Source organism: Lagenorhynchus albirostris, chromosome 9, assembly GCF_949774975.1.
Source record: "Lagenorhynchus albirostris chromosome 9, mLagAlb1.1, whole genome shotgun sequence".
NCBI classification, from domain to species: domain Eukaryota; kingdom Metazoa; phylum Chordata; class Mammalia; order Artiodactyla; family Delphinidae; genus Lagenorhynchus; species Lagenorhynchus albirostris.
Genome location: NC_083103.1, coordinates 89,844,988 through 89,865,371, shown reverse-complemented (window position 1 = coordinate 89,865,371; position 20,384 = coordinate 89,844,988). Strand labels below are relative to the sequence as shown.

General features: G+C 45.1%; 1 protein-coding gene across 1 annotated transcript in view; it reads right to left on the bottom strand.

Moving 5' to 3' along the window:
- Window positions 1-20,384, bottom strand: part of TTC12 (tetratricopeptide repeat domain 12) — a 48,329-nt gene that overhangs the window by 12,619 nt on the left and 15,326 nt on the right. Inside the window, exons 8-16 of the mRNA XM_060157952.1 lie at window positions 16,540-16,611; window positions 11,559-11,619; window positions 10,941-11,129; window positions 9,753-9,822; window positions 8,922-9,010; window positions 6,636-6,804; window positions 2,112-2,204; window positions 983-1,043; window positions 57-194 (exon numbers count right to left, since the gene is read on the bottom strand). Coding sequence (XP_060013935.1) covers window positions 57-194; window positions 983-1,043; window positions 2,112-2,204; window positions 6,636-6,804; window positions 8,922-9,010; window positions 9,753-9,822; window positions 10,941-11,129; window positions 11,559-11,619; window positions 16,540-16,611 — 942 coding nt within the window. The remainder of the gene's footprint in view (window positions 1-56; window positions 195-982; window positions 1,044-2,111; window positions 2,205-6,635; window positions 6,805-8,921; window positions 9,011-9,752; window positions 9,823-10,940; window positions 11,130-11,558; window positions 11,620-16,539; window positions 16,612-20,384) is intronic.

The following is a 20,384-nucleotide window of genomic DNA, read 5'->3' as shown; positions in this document are numbered from 1 at the left end:
AGCCAATGCCCTCAAAGCAGGTAAAAGACCAACTTTGACTAGAAAAGCTGAAATACCATGAGGCCCAAGCAGGCATCCCTGAATTCTTCAGAGGCAGACATCTGTCTTCGGGTGGCAGCCTCAGCGCTGAGGTTTCCCATAATGGCAATACACTGGCAGAGAGCTGAGGTGTTGGTGACCTTGGGATCTCTCCTCTAAAAGGGGATGAAGAGAAAGCGAATCTGCAGAGAGCAGGCAAAGGATGCCAGAATAATGTCTAGGGGCATCCCTCACTCACCAAAATGTCTGGGAACCAGACAGCGTTATGCCACATGGGGACATTGGTGGGGTCACGCTGCCAGAAAGGAAGGAGGCACACAGAGGGGGAGACCCCAAACCACCTTGGCCTGGAATAGGGAGGCCTGGGGCTTAATCCCAGTCGCTCCATCAACTAGCTGGAGGCACTGGGACAAGTCCTGTCCCTTCTCAGACCTTCCATTTCCACATCTGTGAAATATTGGCGTGTCAGTATGCCCTCTAAGGTCCCCTGAAACTTCTATGGCTCACTGGGGACAGGTCTAGTCACAGCACGCTCTCCTGGAGGACTCCCAGCCTGGCAATTTTCTCCCTCATCAGCTCCAACCACCACACCTGCCCTCCTGACCAAGATGACTGCCATTCAGGGGACAGGGTTGCACGTGGTAATTATGACGGGACTTGGCTCAGAAGAAGACTGATGGAGACTGACAAACTCTCCACCTTCGCCTACTGCAGCCCCCAGGCAGGCTTTCCTCCGCTGTAACCAGCTCTGCCCGTATGCCATCTCCACCTGCCCCCACTGAAGCTGTTTCAACAACCAAGACTTGTATAAATTCCAGCTGTGAATAAATGATTACTCAACCTGAGAGGCAACAGGAGTTCTGGGGTGTAAACTGTGTTGAAACAGCCCCGCTCATGCTCCCAAAAGGGTCTGTCACAGGTGATAAAATGAGGGCTTACTCACCAGCACGCCCGTCAGTGCCAGGAGAACATCTGGAAGGCTGGCCTGGAACCAGACTTGGAATCTGTCGAGAGAACATCAGCCATGATTTATTTCTACCCCGTGCAAACTAAAACATAAATACAGCATCTTGGGTGATGGAGCAGACCGTCCAACCCTGGGCCCGTGTAATTTGCCCCTGCATGGATGATTCATTCGGAACCAAAAAAGGTCATCACTGGGCAGGTAATGTGGCTTTACTTTTTCTTAGCCTGGAGACTTGCTTTTGATGTTAAACAACAGATCTCAGAGGGTGGCTCTCTCATGCAGAAGCTGCTGGAATCCTTAGGTTTCTGCCGAACTGACTTAGCACCACCCCTGCCCTCCCCTTGTTTTGAGTCTACACGCTGTGCGCCGTGCAAACAGGAGACACGGTGTAAGCACGTTTACGTGTCACAGCCGTGAGGAGGGCCCCGAGGCACACACACCTCCACCAGCTAGAGAGGCGAGTACACCCTCCCAGCCCGTGCTGATGGCCGGCTGCCAGCACACAGCTCTCTCTCATTGTATGACGCTTCCTAAGTAAGACGCCCCAAAGTTGATGAGGAAATTAAAAACAAAACAAGATGCAGTTTTTACAAAACTGAAAAGTTATGAAAATCTAAGACCTTTACTGTCTTCCCCAGCAGCAGCTAAACAAAGAAAAAAAAATAGCGCGGGGGATGGTTACCCATACTGCCACTGGCGGCCCGGGAGGGCTCTATTTTGTTACTGTGTTTCTCCTCCCTCCCCCTCCCTCTCTCCCTCTCTTTCTCTCTCATTTAATCAACACATGTCTGCCAGGCAGTTCCTATTAGGCACTGATTAGGGGAAGAAGCCTCACTGCATAGCAGATTTGCTTGCTGGGAGAGTTACTGTTCTAAGTATGTTACTGCTTCCAAGCTCATTGAGGGCCGGGTTGTCCCCTGTGCCTAGAGGGACTGGAACGGGAGTGGCTGACCACAGCCCCTGAAGACATCAGCTGTCCTACGCAGTGAATCTTGTGATGCTCAGTTGGTCTAGCCTCCCGTGTGCCGGTGCCGCACGTTTTAGAAGATCAGACAGTTCAACAAAGGTTGAAGAAGAAATGTCAATTTCTGGAAACAAAAATTACCTTTCTTCCAGAGCCAAGTCTGTGAGCAGTCCCATGGCTGAGTTGGCCTTCTTATCTGAGAAATCAAGAAACGACACGAGGGCTTCCAACAACCTGCAAAAATCCATAACACCCTCAGGGTGGGCTGACCTCCAGCTGACAGCATCCCCAACAAGGAGGCTTCGCATGGAGGCCAGGAAGGAGTCAGCACCTGAGTGAAATAAGCTGAAAGGGCCTTACCATGCCCACCAGGAAGCCCAGCCCCTGCCCACCCCAATGAGGCAGACACCCTCACGTGGGAATGGCTCTACCGCTTTACGTGAGGGCCCAGGGGAATTAACAGTTTGAACCAAAGTTCACTGATTATCAGATGCTGACTTGGAAGGAATCTCTGGTGCCTCTGCCCTGGGACTCTGGCTTGGCCAAGTTGAATCACACAAATGACATCTAAATGGCACCCTTACTAATCTGCTGAGGACTAAGTGGGAAGGCCCCCTAATGAAGTGGGGGATGGAATCAAGATTTAACGAGATTTTGACAGGTTGCTGAATATACCAGATGAAATTTCAGAGAGTTAAACTCAAAGTCTTTCACTTAGAGCTGGAAATTCTGTTTAAGTAACAGAATTGGGAGACCTGGTTTATACCTGACTCACGTGAAAAAAACTTACAAGTTTTTAGCCAGTGGCAAACCTGGTATACGAGCAAACAGTCCGGTGCAGCTGCCGAAAAGCTAATGCAGTCTCAGGCTGCCTTAACAGACTGACCGGCACCAGGACAATGAGAGCAGAAGGCATTTGTCCATCCAGCAAACCCACACCAAGCACCTACAGCGTGCTGAGTGTCGTGCTCAGTGCTGGGACACAGTACTGAGCTCCTGTCTCGTACAGGGACGTGCGTCAGATGATAGGTTAGAAACAGACACATGTCAAGTGGGCACAGGGTCCCCCTGGCAAGAGCTGTGGGAGGATGGAGATGAGGATGACATTTCCGCATCACTTGAAAGTGCAGCCTTGGCTACGTGTCCCTTTGTCCGTTCAGTCAACAACACTTACTGGCATTACGTGCCAGGTGACGTGGTAGGCTCTGGAGGCACAGGGATGAAGCAAGACAAGGCCCAGCTCCAAGGAGCTTGTAGGCCAGCGTCAGGCACGTGGGGACAGGAGCAGAGCATCTGAGGCAGAGCACACAGCCGTCTCAAAGATGATGAGGCATAAATCGCAGAGGCACACTTGGGGACTGCTAGCGGTTCCTCACAGCTCGTGCTTCGGGAGCGGGGAGGACAGAGAGCTGCGAGGCTGGGGAGCTGGGCAGAGCCAGCCTGGGTCACGGCGGGCCTTCTGGAATGTGTGTACTTTCCCCTGTTAGCCTGTGTCCCGAGTGTGGGCAGTGGACGACTTGCTTGGTGGGGGTGTATGGGGAGGGCTGAAGGCTCTTGAGCCCCTCTCAGTCTCTGAGCTAGAGGAGGCCCCAGGAAGCTGTATTCTAATAAAGCCCCCAGGTGACTCCTAAGTGCTATATTTCTCAGAAATTCAAGAACTAGTCTTAGAGGCAGTAGAGTAATTACGGCATTTTAAGCAGGAAAGTAACAGGACAGATGTGCATTTGGGACAAATCCCTTTGGTGGTGTGCTGCAGGTGGATCAGAGCAGGTAGTACAGGAACCAGGGAATCCAACGGGGGGAGAACCAGGGTTTTCCAGACAATAAAGGTTAAGGGACTGCGCTGAGACGGGGCAGAGTAAGACGCACAGTTGAGAAGAAAGAGGTCTCACAATGACCTAGAAGTAATGATGGGAGACGGTGCAGGAGAGCCAGAGGAAATGAATCCAGGAGATGCAGAGGAGATAGGACTGACAAGTACCATTTTCTCAGGGATGTGGGCAGGAGCCAACCAGGGAGCTCTCAGGATTCTGGCCTAGGTGACGGGGTGGATGGAAATGCTATCTGTGAAGACAGAAAATTCAGCTAGAGGCTCTGGTTTGAAGAACCGCTTTTGAAACACTAAGTTTATGATACTTGTGACATTGCGATGAAGGTGCCGAGTTGCAGAAGGATGTTTCCTTGTAACATTTGAGAGGGAGACTTAGACATGATAATTAGGGCCATGGACAAGAAGAGGGCCAAGGGTAGGATCTTGTGGTCCCTGACGTGGAAAGATGACAGCATAAAGGGGGCTTGCAAAGGGAGCCGAGAAGGAACAGCAGGGAGTGGGAGTAGGGCCAGGAAGAATGATATCATTAGGACCAGATGCCATCAGGCTGTAACAGGAGATAAAGACAGAAAAGAGCCCATCAAACTGGGCTCTTAGATTCAGGAGTACGGCCTCCAGTCACCCACATTTATGGTACTGGGTTTATTTAGCAGCTTGTTCTGGGAGGGGTCTGGAAGTCGAACTACCTGAGGAACGGTTGAGGAAACCAGGATGCTTGACCTGGAAAACATTGATGTCTTCAGACATGTCAAACGCTGGGATGTGGGAGAGTTGCATTCTATCCTGCCTGCCTCTACCACAGAAGCTGGAACCATCTTCCCCACCAGGGTGGCATGTGACACAATTCTGACCAAAGAGAAACAAAAGCAGTAGCTCCTCTTGATAAAAGGGACAGACCCAGTTGGTGCTAACCTGTCTTAAAGAGGGATGTGATGCTTGGAGTTGCAGCAGCCTTGTGTGACCATGAGGGAAAGGTCAAGAGGACAGAGACCTTGACCCTGCCATCGTTAAACCACCAAACAAGCTGTTAGTCTTTTTGTTATGTGAGAAAAACAAGACCAGTTCTCTTGGCCAAGTAATCTGTCAAATGCAGAAGAAAAAATTTTACCTAGCATACGGGTATCATGTCTCTGAAGCTTCACCGTAAGTCTGTGATACAGATGAGACACCAGGCACTTCAAGGCTAAGCAGCTTTCCTGGGTCGCACAAGTAGAAAGAGACAAGCAGGGGATGTGGGCTCCTGACTGCTTGAATCTAAAACCCCAGAGCTTTTCACAAAGGGATACTGGCCCTCACTCGGCTCCTGTCCTTGCACATTTGTCCCTTCACTTTCTCATTTGGGGAGGAATGTGAGGGTCATGGAACCTGTGTGCAGCCCTGTCCTGTTTCAGACTATCTCATTTCATTTCAGAGAAGAGTGGGCACACAGGTAACAAACTGAGGTTTCTTTGACTGTCTAAGGAAAGTAGGCAGGACTACACAAGATGATCACAAATGCCAAGACACTGGAAAAGTTCAAATGAAACTCAAGCAATTCAAAGATAGCTGGGGAGAAAGCTTATGATAACTATAGCTACATTTACTCAAAGAGACCAAAACCAAATGAAAAAACATATGATGAAGGTATTGAGGAAATGACTGCAGAGTCATTTGAAATGTGAAATGCGCTTTTGAGGATTTAACTCTGCTAACGATCCGTTTGCCTGTGTAGGTTGAGCTTCGGGGGCTGCCAAGGCCTTTCCTGTGAGCCATGGGGCTGCTGAGCTGGGCTGAGAAGGGGAGAGTCACAGCCAAGGCTTATCCTGTCCTCAGCGCACATGGACTTCCTCACTGACATGGGACCAGCCCCAGAGGCCTCGCTGTGGTCCAAGAAGGTCTGACACAGCTTCATATTTGATTGCTTTCCTTTTGGGGAACAGAGAGCAGGAGAGAGGCTCCAAGGCCTGGGACACAGCTGGCTGAGATGTCCCGAGTCACTAGCTGCACTTTCTCCTGCCCCATCTGTGAAACGGGGTAATGACACTTATCTTGCCTCCCTCCCAATGACATGATAGTGAACAGAATCGGAAGCCAACTTCTGTTTTTAGGTTACATAGGAAGCATTTATAAAGCAAAGGTAGAATCACTGCTACTATTTCTTTTCGGTTGAACCACATGAAATTGCCAACGTGCAGCCTTTTGTGACATAAAAAGCGGCAATTTCACATATTCGAACTAATAATCTTTCGAAGGAAAAGCACTCGGCAGAATCACTGTGCTTCAGCCATTTTAAAAAAAAGTTTACTTAGGAAAGAGGAGCATTCCATTCCTATCACCTTAAGCCTCGGAAAGACCTACATGTAACAGTATTTGAAATGTGTTTTATTTACTTATACCCTACCTTGCTCCAGAAAGGGTTTAAGGATAATGCAAAATCGGATAGTATTACCTAAAACAGGAATAAATGAAGAAAAGTAAGGACAGGAACAGGGTAGAGCCAGGACTGAGGTTAAAAGGGCAGAAACAAATAGCCTATTTTACAGTTGGGTTCCCAGTTGCTGGTTTTGGAAGTGCTGCCATATTTACAAGGTCTGCAATGTCTGTGAGATGGAAACAGGCTCAGGAGAAGTGACACTGTCCATGGTACCAAGTTCAGACAGGTGTGTCCTGAAGGTCCTCATGAGGGAGTGTTCTTCTCAAAGGCTTCTCTTCAGAAAGTCTGTTTCTGATCCTTAATCTGGTAGGCTGGTACCTCTCACGTCAGAGATATGAGACAGGAGCCAGGCAGGTGTTAATGTGGCAGGTAAGGACTGAGATGTTGCCGGGAAGCTCCCACCCACGGCGCAGAGCCTTACCCGGTCAGGTCAAGGTGGCCCATGATCAGGCTCCGTCCATTCTCCGTCTGGGCGAGCTGCAGCAGCAGGGCCAGAGTCTGCTGCCGGATGTTCAGGACCCTGGAGGCCAAGAGGGAGGGCAGCAGCTGGCCCATGCCGGGGCGCAGCACAAGTAGGCGCTGGTTCTCCTCTGCAAAACACAGGGCACGTCCGTCTAGCGCAGACCATGACAGCAGCCACACCAGTTCTGTCTCCCCACATCTCAATGGGAAACCCAACTCTTCCCCATGCATTTGAGAGGCAGGATAATGAAGGGTAAGAGCATGGATTCTAGAACCAGACTGCAGGGTCTGAATGACCAAGAAACGACCTTAGCCGAGTCATCAACCCCCGTGCTTCTTATCAGTGGGACGAGGAAGGCGACCAACATAACAGAGTTGTCGTGAGGATCAAGTGAGTTAGTACGTGATGGTGCGGAGAACAGGGGCTGGCACACATGCATTAGCTATTACCGCTATTCTGGCCAGAGGCCTCTCAGCGTACGGTGTTCAGAAATGTGAGGAAAGGAAAAGAAATCAGCTAAACGGTGGAAGAGCTTTAGACCATCTATTTTCATATAATGGCCAAAGCAACTATTTGAGTTTTTTCTAGAAAACTAGAACGATCACATGAGAACATTAATTAATAAAGAATGCTCCCCTTCCTAGACCATGAGCTATTTCCAGGGCGGTGGCATCAGATTTGCCCGCACCCCACTTCCGCCTGGTGCATTTTCTAACGAGGTACGTGAATTTGAGAGCAGGCAGAGGTACAGGCTGGGGTATGAGGCTAAGCTATGAAACAGAGCAGAGTTTGCTTGGTTTACATAAAAATGAAAAGTAGCTCAGTGCAAACAATTCAAATAACACAACGTGTATACAGCTGAAAATGAAAGTCCTCTTCTCTCGTCCGTATCCCCTCCAGGTAAGCCCTTTCCCTAAGGGGGCTAGTATTCACCCTTCTTATGAACAATGTTAAAATATGATACATCCTACCCTGAAACTGGCTTTGCTCTCTCAGTCAGCACTATATCACAGACATATTTCCACGTCTTTACTTTTAAGCATTCCTTTGTCCTTTTTAAAAACTGCCCTGTATTTACTGAATTGGATATACCAAGATTTCATTGATCTGAGATACAGCATGTATGTCACAGGCTGTGTCCGACAGTATTTTTCCAGATACTAAAGAAAGATGTGACCCCAAGGTTCACAGAAACCAAAGTGGGCTGCAGGGTGAGGAAGTTGGGCTGCACGGAGGGAAGCATGTCCAATTCATACTGAGGAAACGCCCGGTCACCAAGCCTGCCTCCCTAACCCTTGGGCAGGGCGATTTGCAAAAACACTGCTCGGAGCCGGTGCAGTGTTCTACAAGTAGCAGGGCACCTTGGTTAGGATATTAGTCTGAACGTAATTCCCTGCAGGGAAGAGTCCCCCTGATTCTCTAGAACTTAAGAATTCTAGAATTTAACATGATTCCTCCACCCTACTAAATCAGGAAGAAAATCGTATTACCTCATATTCAGCATTTAATCGTTTACAAGCTGCATTTACAAGCTCTCTCGACAGCTCCCCACAGAAGCCTGTGCATGGCACACACAGCTATCACTCTTCCCATTTTCACTGTTTCGTGTCCAAAGTCAAACATTTTCCCCTCATTAAAAAAAAAAATACAATTGTTTTAAAAAATGAGGGAAATGCCTAAATTTTTTATTGAGGTCACTAAAGTGATAAGATTGTACAAAAACTCAGTGAACCCCAGAAGAGGCTAATATGCAAAAAAGGAAGAGTTACAGTAAATAACTCCCCATAGCATGTTACTGTCCCAATATTATGGATTAATTAATCAGTGTCACAAGAGGCCGGCAGGGATGGTTGTAAATCTCATGATGCTGAAACCGGTACTGTGGTCAGCAAAAAAGAAGCACTATTTTTCAGCAGACAGAAAAGGAAAAACTCTGCCCGCCTCACTGCTAGTGCACGAGCTGAAATCACTAGTCTGCAAAGAGCCAGGGCAAGTGCCCAGGTGATGAGACCACGCATGATGCTGACCGTGACCTTGCCCACTGTGGAGGCAGCCGCGAGGTTGCCGGAGACACGACTGCAGCGCAGGTCTCGCTTCTGATCCATATGCTTTTCCAGGGAAGGGTCTAGACCGCCATCTCCAGGGCCTGTCCTAGAGGAACAATCCTGCCTGCCCGCACCCCCGCCCTGTAGCCCTCCCATTACCAGCGCATTAACGATGATCGATGGTTATTCCCTGGCTTACCGTTCTCACTGCACACCGCTTGCCAGAGCCTGAGAACAGACATGCATACTGTCTCTTCCACTGCATCTTTTCCTGCTGTGGAAAAGCACCTACAATGGGCAAGGGAGAGCAATATTAAAACTGCAAATCAGTCTTGATCTTCCTTTCAGTTGGTTTTATTTCACCTCCAGACTCCTCAAATGTGGGTTTAAGAAAGTCACTTCTTAATCCAGAGCCGCAGGTCACCAGGACCAAAAGGGACTGCTAGGACCTCAGCTGAGAGCTCCAGGACAAGGATGCAGCCGAGGAAGCTGGGTCTGCACAGAGGGAGGGTGGTGAGCCAGGGGCCAGGGCGTTGGCTGCAGCAGGACCAATGAACTGTGATGGGCCAGCAGACCACTTAGGGTTCGTGAGCCTCATCACACACACAAACGTGTGCCGGTGACTCCAACCCACACCAGTGTCCTAAGCCATGGGAACTGCACCAGAACAATTGAAATACAAAATAAATTTAGCAAACTACCTCCTGCCATAGGGGTCTTTCTTCAGATACAATGATAGATGAGATCAGCCAGGAACCAGCTGATCTCATTTCCTGTTATGATCAGCAAAGTCCAAAAGAGGACAAGAACAAAGAGCAATCTTGCAAAAACTGGTGGGAAACCAGCAAGAGTGGCCATTTCTCTGACTCTGAAGTGCTTGGAGGAACCCTGGGACGTTTTCCTCACCCAGTATTGACTGAAGGTAGTACCACCCAGTGATCACACTGCCTGTGTGATGAATGTCTGATTTCATGAGAAATGGTTGTCTTTCCTTGCTTTGATGCCAGGCTGTCTTTACAAACATCCCTACCTTCTTATGACCTCATTTTCACTGATGATACTGAATCCATTGTGTGTTCTGAATAAAGTTCGTTCCGTGCCTGAAACAAGTTCAGAGAAAACCGTGTCATCAGACTCCTGAACTGTCTGGCCGATGTCTAACTGTCACAGAGCCAGATGATAACAGAAGCCCAATATGGAATGTCTAGATCACAAAATCCACAGTCCTGTTCAGAGAAGGAGAGCTGAGCCCAGGGGGCCCCAAGAGTGATCTGACAACTCATCATTCTGTAATTGCTAGAGAGTCTCCAGGAGCCCCTTAACCTCCTAGAAGAACAGGCATATCCATCTGTTCTTAATAAATGTTTATTTCAAAGCTGTTTCCAGGCTCTAGAGAGGAACCTATAATCTCCAAGAAACTACTGCAGGGGTGTTTGAGCACCCTCCACTGTACACTGAGGGAAATCAGACTCCATCCATTTGTACAAACATCATTCTGTCACTGAGTAACAACACTGGTTTCAGCCCTGGGATCAGTAATTACAGAAACTATAAAACAGAGCACTGTGCTCTCGTTAGCAGGAGCACAGCTGATGTTTGCTCTGAAACTGTCTCCACATCCTAAGCAGCCATTAAGTGTAACTGGGATGAATGTTACAGTTTATCCTACAAAATTCTGTCTTCCATTCCTCTATGGTTGGGGGGAAATTTGTGGGGCTGGTACAGGGTGTTGGTGGTGTATACGGGGTCTGTGTGGGGTATGCAAAGGGTGTGCGGGTATGTGCAGCATGTGGGGAACACCCGTGAGGGGTGAATGTGTGTGGTGTGCTTGTATGTGATATAAGCATATATGGTATATTTGTCCCACACGCGTGGTGTGTGTGTGATGTATGTGATATAAGTATACATGATAGTGAGCACATGCTGTGTGTGTGTGTTGTGAGTATATATGGAGTGCGTGCCGTCTGTGTGTTTTGTGTCGTATTGTGTGGTGTTTACAGCATGTGTGTCATGTGTCAGCATGCTCTGAGGAGGGGATGGAGCTGGGATGAGTTATGTTTCTTAAGCACCCCCTCTAGCACCTACATTATAGTAGACCTTCAATCAATATTGGTGGAAGGAAGGGAGGAACGGATTCTTTGCCTCGTGAGGACAGACCTCTAAACTCTGTCCCCTTATACTGACAATATTCATGAGACCACACACATCGCTGGCTTACAGTCCTTCATCATGTCAGTCAGGATTTCAATCCCCCCTGCATAGAACAAGGGGATCTGATCAGGCTTGGAAAGAATTTCCAGAAGATTCTTGGTCGTCACGGCCGTATTCGTGCCTGAATCCAGTGCTTCCTGGGCTTCCTTCTCTTGAAGGTCTGCTTTCTCCCGAAGATCTACCTGATTCAGGTAGTCTAGCAAAACAAGAAGGAAAACACAACAAAACCCTAACAATCAACATGTCCACACATGGAGCAACCTGTTTTTGAGGATGGGAGGCTGAAAGGCAGAAAGCATTAAAATAATTCAGACTCATCTTCAGCAAGGAAAATTTTAGGAGGCGTGTACAGTTTCCACCAGGAATCTTAAAACATCTTGGGAATTATTCAAGGACAACACTGTTCCTTGCCTAGAAGGCTTGGAGGGAGGATGGTGGAGAAAAGGAGGAAGGCCAAGAACAGAGGAAGAGGAGCAAGGCTGGGCTGTTATGAGAGGATGTGATTGTGCAGGGCTGGGCGTGGCTGTGCTTGCGGCCAAGTGCAGAGAAGGCATGGAGGACACCCCAGGACCGGGGCACAGAGGGGAGGTGCAATTTGAACAAGGACATCGGCAGGAAGTCTCACCTTTCACCTGTGTCTGCAGCTGGGGGTTTATTTCTAAGATCTTCTGATAACACTCTCTAGACTGGAAGAAAGAAACAAGGTCTTGAAGAGTGGTTAGGGGCGAACGGTGATTATAAGAAAGGCACAGGGTATCATTATCTCCTCCCAGCCTCCCCCGCTACCCGCGTCGGAGGCGGGCATGGGGAACGCAGCATGCATTTGACATTTTGTTTAGGCTTCTTTGGTTCTGTGGGGCAACAGGTATTATTTCAAATTTTATTTTAAAAAATAGTGTTGTCAGATACAGCCTGTGATGGAAAATATCCAGTCCTCAATTCTCGTGGCTCATGTCTGGCTGGGATAAGAATAATCATAAGGTAAATGCAAAATTCAGATATGATATTTGCACTGAGAAAGAACAGGAGGCTACCTGTCAGATATGCTCACAAGGGAATAAGGAAATAAATGAAGCTAGAAACACTGTTGACAGAGACTTGGGAACAGGAAGCGAGAACTGCCTATTTAAACGTACAGGCTGCAAAGAGCTGGTAAGGGGTCTGTTCACTGGCCATGGAAGAGTCAACTAGAACACTTGAGCGTGAGAGGCTCACTGAGGACACTGTTAGATAGAAAGTTTCTGGAAAAGAAAGATTCTTGTTAATGGGGCATGATGATGGGTTTAGGGCAGTACAGTCCTCAGGGCTATCAATGTGACCAGTCACTGAAAGAAAAGGCTCAGAAAAAAAACCCAAAAAAACAAAAAACAAAGAAACATTCTGAGACAGCTTAAAAGCTCAAGGCTCATCTAGAAGATTAGGATTAAGAAATGAACTGAAGAAAAAGCATCACATTAAAACAGAGAATAGTGTTGCAGGATATCAAACATGGTAACTGTAATAGACTGAATGTTTGCATCCCCCCAAATTCAGATGTTGAAAGCTAACCCCCAATGTGATGTATCTGGAGGTGGGGACTTTGGGAGGTGATTAAGTCATGAGGGTAGAGCCCTCATGAGTTGATTAGTGCCCTATTAAAGAGACTCCAGAGAGCTCCCTCACCCCTGCTGGCTGTCTATGAACTAGGAAGCAGGTCCTCACCAGACACTGAATTTGCTGGCATCTTGATCTTGGATTTCCTAGCCTCCAGAACTGGGAGAAATAAACCTTTGTTGTATAAACCACCCGATCTATGGTATTATGTTATAGCAGCCCAAAAGGTCTAAGAGAGTAACCCTGTATCCAACTTCTTTTTAACCCTAGCCCTAATCTATCAGCAATTCTTGTTGGCTTCACTGTCAGTATATAAGCAGAACCCCAGCACTTCTCACCACCTTCATCATCACCAACGTGGTCCAAGCCATCATCATCTCTCACTTGGATAATTTGTTGCAATAGCCTTCTGACTGGTTCTCTCTTCTTACATGTCAAGATATATTCTCAATACAGCAGAGTGATCCTTTAAAACATGAGTCAGATCATTTCTCTCCTTTACTCAAAACCCTCTGATGGCTCCCAGCTCACTCAAAATAAAAGCCAATGTCCTTCCAAAAACCTGTAGGGCCCTAGGGGATCAGTCCCCCACGTATTGCCCCCAACCTGCTCACCTCATCTCCTCTCACTCCCCTCCTTGCTCACTCCATTCTAGCTAGCCCTCTATCTGGACCACTCTTCCACTGTATAATATATCCACATGGCTTGCTCACTTCACTCCTTCCCTTCCTCCAGAGAAGCCCTCCCTGACCACTCTCTGTAAAACCAATCTCACCTTCACCACTTCCTGATTTAGTTTTCTCAGTAACACTTATTGCTACCTAACATACTACACATCTACTTATTTGGCTTCTATCTTGGGACAAGTCGCCCCTACCACAAGAATGTGAGTTCCCTTAAGTCAAGGATTTTGTCTTGTTTGCTACTGTATTCCTGTTGCCTAGGACAGTGCTTGGAACATAGAAGCATGCATTAAATAAGTGCTGAGTGAATTAATTAACTGAATGAATGAATAAGTAAATGGAACTTGGTGGAGGGGGGAGATTAATATTTTCCTTTTTACTTCTCTATTATTTGACCTTATTACAATAAGTCTGTATGACTTTTAGAATTAAAATCCAACTAAGAATAATTTTTTAAAATGTACAACCGGGGCAATTTCTTTTTAAAAATAATATATCTTGTAAATGGAAAGATATCTCATGTTCATGGACTGGAAGCCTTAATATTGTTAAGATGGCAATAATCCCCAGGTTGATCTACAGATTCAATGCAATCTCCATCAAAATTCCATCTGGCTGAGTAACATTCCATTGTATAAATGCACCACATCTTCTTTACCCATTCATCTGTCAATGGACGTTTAGGTTGCTTCCATGTCTTGGCTATGGTAAATAGTGCTGCAATGAACAATGGGGTGCATGTATCTTTTTGAATTAGGGTTTTCTCTGGATATATGCCTAGGAGTGGGATTGCTGGATCATATGGTAGCTCTATTTTTAGTTTTTTTAAGGAGCCTCCATACTGTTGTCCAATTTACATCCAACAGTGTAGGACGGTTCCTTTTTTCTCCACACCGTCTCCAGCATTTATTATTTATATTACTCAGCCATAAAAAAGAATGAAATAATTCCATTTGCAGCAACATGGATGGACCTAGAGATTATCATACTAAGTGAAGTAAGCCAGACAGAGAAAGACAAATATCACATGATATTGCTTATATGTAAAATCTAAAAAAAATGATACAAATGAACTTATATACAAAACAGAAATAGATCCAAAGACACAGAAAACAAACTTATGGTTACCAAAGGGGAAAGGGGGAAGAGGGATACATTAGGAGTTTGGGATTAACATATACTCACTACTATATATAAAATGGATAACCAACAAGGACCTACTGTATAGCACAGGGAACTATTCAATATTTTGTAACAACCTATAAGGGAAAAGAATCTGAAAAAATAGGTATATATATATATGTATAACTGAATCACTTAGCTGTACACCTGAAACTAACACAACATTGTAAATCGACTATACTTTAATTAAAAAAAATTCCACCTGGCTTCTTTGCAGAAATTGACAAAGCAGATCCTGAAATCTGTATGGTAATTCCAGTAACCCAGAATAGCTAAAACAATCTTGAAAAAGCAGAACAAAGTTAGAAGACTCACACTTCCCAATTTCAAAATTTACTACAAGCTGTAAGAATCAAGACAATGTGGCATAGGTATAAGAGTAGACATAAACAAATGGAATAAAATTGAGAGTCCAGAAATAAACCTATGCATTTATGATCAATTGATCTTTGACAAGGGTGCCAAAATCATTCAGTGGGAGACAAGACAGTCTTCTCAACAAATGGTGCTGGGACAACTGGAGATCCACATGCAAAAGAATGAAGCTGGATCCCTTCCTCACACTATATACAAAAATTAACTCAAAGTGGATCAGAGATCTAAATGAAAGCTCTAAAGCCATAAAACTCTTACATCTTGGATTAGGCAACGGTTTCTTAGATTTGACATCAAAAGCACAAGCGACCAAAGAAAAAAATAGGTAATTTAGACTTCATCAAAATTAAAAACTTTTGTGCTATGATGTGAAAAGACAACACAGAGAATGGCAGAGAATGGGAGAAAATATTTTCACATCATTTATTTGATAAGGGACTTGTATCCAGAATTTATATTGAATATTATATTACTATATATAATATTTATATTACTTTATATTGAATATTTATATAAATATTCAATTTATATTATATTGAATATATTTCTACTCAACATAAAAAGACAACCTAATGAACAAATGGACAAAGGATCTGAAGAGACATTTCTCCTAAGAAGATACACAAATGGCCAATAAGCACGTGAAAAGATGCTCAACATTATTAGCCATCAGAGAAATGCAAGTCAAAATTATGAAATACCATTTCATACTCATCAGGATGGGTATAACAGAAAAGAAAAATAAATAACCAGTATTGTTCACGATGTGGAGAAACTGGAACCATACACTACTGGCAGGAATGTCAAATGGAGCAGCCACTTTGGAAAACAAGACGGAAGTTCTTCCAAAGGTTAAACATAGAGTTATCACGACTCAGCAGTTCCACTCCTAGGTGTATAGCCAACTGGACTGTAAACATGTGTCCACACAAAAACTTGTACATGGATGTTCATAATAACCAAAAGTGGAAAGAACTTGAATGTTCATCAACTGACAAATGGATAAATAACATGTGGTATATCCATACAACAGAATATTGTTCAGCAATAAAAAAAAAAAGTACTGTACATACTACAACATGGATGAAACCTGCAAACACTGTGCTAAGTGAATGAAGCCAGTCACTAAAGACCACATATTGTATAATTCTATTTATATGAATGGTCTAAAATAGGCGAATGTATAGAGACAGAAGTAGATCAGTAGTTGTCTAGGGTTGAGGGTGGGGTGGAAGGGAGGGGAGTGACTGCTAATGGGTATAGGTGTTTTTGACAAAGTGACAAAAATGTTCTAAAGCTGATTGTGGTGATGGTTGTGCAACTCTGTGAATACACTAAAAACCACTGAATTGTATACTTTCCAATAGGGGAATTGTTTGATACGTGAACTATATCTCAATAAAGCTGCTATTAACAATATCCAATATCTTAGTGTGTATATCTCTCTGTATGGTTACTTTCAGGAGATGAGATTACAAGTGAATTTTGTTTTTTCATCTTCTTGCTTATGTCTTTTCTCTCCAGAGATGCTCATCCCGGGACTGGACGGACACTGGTAGAAGATACTGCAGAAGAGATTTCTACAGCAGGTGGGGCTATTATCAGATGACACTCAACATTCTTCCCAGCTCTAAGATCTTAAGATTTTCCCTGGAAAATACTAAGAAGTGGATTAATATCTCATCAACTTGGAGGAATGTGGTTCTTCTCTGAGACAATCTGAAGCACTGCTCCGAGATCAAACATGCCACTTAAGGTTCCTCTAGCACTTACCACACTGTAGTTCTTTAGGGCCAGGTGGGCTTTTCCCATGTGGAAATATGCTTTTGTGCATTTTTCATCACACTGCATAACAGAGAATCACTGATAAGATGTTCTGGAAGATTTGAAGTTATCAGCCCCTCCCCCAACTGCCCAGCTAATAGGGATAGGGCAGTGCTTTGATTCTCAGGACAGCCACCAGAGTTGACAATTAAGACTTTTCTGTGCATCTGTAACCAAACTAATTGATGCCTGCAAGGAGCCTGGATGCACAAGTAAGCTCTCTATTGAATTAATTCACGATACTTGCCAGTTTTCATTTCCATCTAACGAGACAACTAGGACACAAACCGGAAACCTTTAGTTCGGAAGAGCTCTTGACCTTGGCTGAACACTAGAATCACCCAGGTGCTTGTGAAAGTCCTGATGGCCCAGCTGAAACTCACATCGATTAAATTATACTAGTGGGTAGGACCCAGGCATCAATAATTTTTTAAACTCTCCAGGTGATATAAATGTGCAACCAAGTTTGAGAACCACTAGTTTATTAAAAGGGAGGAAAATTTACGCTGGGTAAACAGCTGAGGTTACTATTATATAGTTATGTTCCTTCCTTGAAATAAACCATGACATATATACTAAGAACTTGCGTTCCTATCACTTACGATCAGGAGGGATGCCCCCTTCAAAACTTATGAAACTTATGGCTGAAACGATACCGCTTGCACAGGGGGCCCTGCACCTGCCTGCTTCGAATTATTATAACTCCAGAGGGAATTATGTGGCACAAAGACATAAAGTATAATTTAAAGCATCCAGTTAATTCATTGAATCCCTTTTATGTGCCAGGCATTGTGCTTGGTTGGATGCCATCAGGGGTATAGATGTAAAGAGGTTAAGGGTCCAAGCTCAGGCGTCTAGAAAGTCCTGGGTGAAGCCCTGTCTGCCTCTCACCAGAAGTGGCACGCTGGCCAGGCCACCCAGCTTTTCTGAGGCTCATTTTCCTCATCTGCAAAGTGGAGATCATAATAGTGTCTCTCTTGGGCTACTGTGAGGAGGGAATGTGTGTAAAACACTGTGGTACCAGGTAATAGAGGATTAGCTGCTGTTGTTGCAGTTACAGCAAAGGCAATCCATCTCAGGGCAAAAAGGAAAATTTAAAGAAAAGCTAAAGAATAATAGAAGGGGTAACAATAATTGTTATATTTGGAGAGGCCTTTATAGATGCATTTTCATGAATATCATTTCCTGATTTGTTGCTAAGTGAATGATGGTAATAATATTAGCACGTTATTGTTCAGTCCTGACCATATGGTTCACATGAATTACCTCATGTAAACTTTATAACAACTCTATGAAGTAGAGATAATTATTAACCCCATTTCACATATGAGGAAACTAGGGGTTGGAGAGGTTCAAGGTCACATAGATAACTAAGTGGAAGAACTGGGATTAAAATCTAGCCATTTGACTCCAAGACCCAAAGGCTTAAAAATTACACCAGATCTCCCTCAGAAAAGTGCTATAGCAGTTGAGTAGAAGGAAATCCACTCTGAAGACATACAGTCTAACAAAGACATACTGTGTTTCAGAGGATGCAAAGACAATCACATGGAAACCTGCGGGGTGGGGGGAAGCTGAAATACAGATGTGAGAGCCATTTGCAAGAATGACAGTTGACAGAGGAGACGAGAGCTTTGAGGGAGAAACTGTAGGAGGAAGAAAGGCAGGGAGCTGTGGAGTGAACCCTGGAGAACTCACAGAGGATGGAACTGAGGAAGCAGGAAGGGAACTGTCAAAGGGAACGGAAACTCTGGGACCGCAGCTCGCAGAAGCCACCTGTTCACAGCACCTTCACTGGCGGGGCGGCAGGGTTCCAACAGGGGAAAAGGAGCCCCAGATCGTGTCCACGTCCCACTGTGCCATCGCGAGGGGTGCATCGTGACTACATTTACTCAGACACTAACACAAAGGGCCACTAATGGATTTTCTCACTAATAGGCCCTTTCTCCTTCGATGAGGTACCAACCCTCCCCAGGATTCTCTCAGTTGAACCCCAGGTCCCCTCAAAAGGAATCCTGCCTTCAGAGGAAGGTGCAGTTTATTGTGCAGGAAGAGTTCTGCCAAGAAAGAAATGATTCTTATCCTAATTAAAACCAGCTTCGCTGTCTTATCTTCCCTGACTAGGAAGATCAGTCTTGAAATGTCATCACATGGGCTTGTCTCTGCCAATTCACAAGTGTCAAAAATATTAAACCGGCATGACAGTACTAATACTACGAATAATGGAGTGCCGCTGACATTCACTGCTCATATTTAAAAGGAGTGAAACTTCTTCTTTTAATTCACAGCTTCCACGTAGAGCCAATGATTGTCAGTTTTTAGAATTCCTTATACATTTTTTTCCCATCCCTCCAAGTGTTTACCCAATCGTCTTCAACGGGAGCCTTGCTGGGCGTTTAACAAGGCTGGCCGCTGGGTGTCAGCACTTTTTAATGTCAGCTGTGCTGGGCCTGCTTTGCCTCAGTTTCACCATTAATAACATCGTGCTTCAGTGAACATTTGGGAATGGGCCAGTGTGTCATCCTGAATCAGCACGAGGCTGTGACTACCTCTTTGGTCCTTTTCAGATCAGAAAAGATGCTCCTGGAAGCCCCACAAGGAGATCTTGTTTCTGCCACAGAAGGAATGAAAGCCACACCCAGGGATGATGGGGTTTCCTGGATTCTGTGGAGAAGCTGTTTATAGTCAACAATTCAGGGCACCAGCCTACAGTTAGGCCAACGTTAGCTATGTGATCCCACACAGTTTACTTAGTTAATCTCTGAGGCTCTGTTTCCTTGTCAGAAAGATGAGGATAACTGTGGAATTGACCAGAACAGAAAAGAAGGCTGTGAGGCTCCAATGAGACAGCTCACAGCCAGCGTGCAGCGAACGGCAGCTTTTGCTGTTATTGCTGAAACATCAGAGAAAAATGCCCTTGCCTTTCTTCTCTTACAGATGATAGTAGAAAAAAGTCATGATCATATAAGGTGACAAAGCAGGCTAATGGATCTCCACTGGAGCTGTGGAGAACCTAATGGCGCCACTCTGGGGCAGTTCTCATCACTTAAAGACTGTCACGATGCAATGGGACAAGGTGTCCCCCACACCGTATCTTCTAGGGGGTAAAGAAATCAGGCACTCCAGATATCCATTTTGGTGGGATGCTCGTGTTTTATAAACCGTTGTTAGTAAAGGTGAGCTTCAAATTCCCCTGTTTTCTTGCATACCCTTTCAATAAAAAGTGAGGAAGCAGGTGTGGCCAATGTGCTGCTGTTGCGATGTGCTCTTGTCTGGGGGCCACGCTCACTAAGCTGGGGTAGGCAGTGCTGGACCAGGGGAAGCTATGCCACAGGATAAACCTGGCACGTTCTCCCGGCATTTCAACTTTACTTGATTATAAATTATTTAAAATAACATGGCTATATTAAGACAAATAGATAACATCTTACGGCATGCAATGCAAAATTTGCAAGGATTTTTAAGATAAAACATGTGTCTAAAAAGAAATTTCATGCTCTCTGCTTCTAGACCCTCCAGGGGCTCATGTTTATTCTGTTAGCACTTCAGCAAGGAAGGCTGAGAAGCACTGTTTTTGGTTATTTAGTTAAGCCCCTGTGACAGAGTAACTTGGGGGAATGTGGATTAAGGGTTATTTAAATATTTAGTCATCTGAAATAATGTTCCTATGAAGTGATCATAACATTTCTCTTTTAAAACCCTTCTAATATTTCTACCAACAGTCCTTCCTTCTCTCCACCTTTGATTATCTATTCTGTCAGGTTTCAGAGGAAATACCATGCACAGTATTAGGC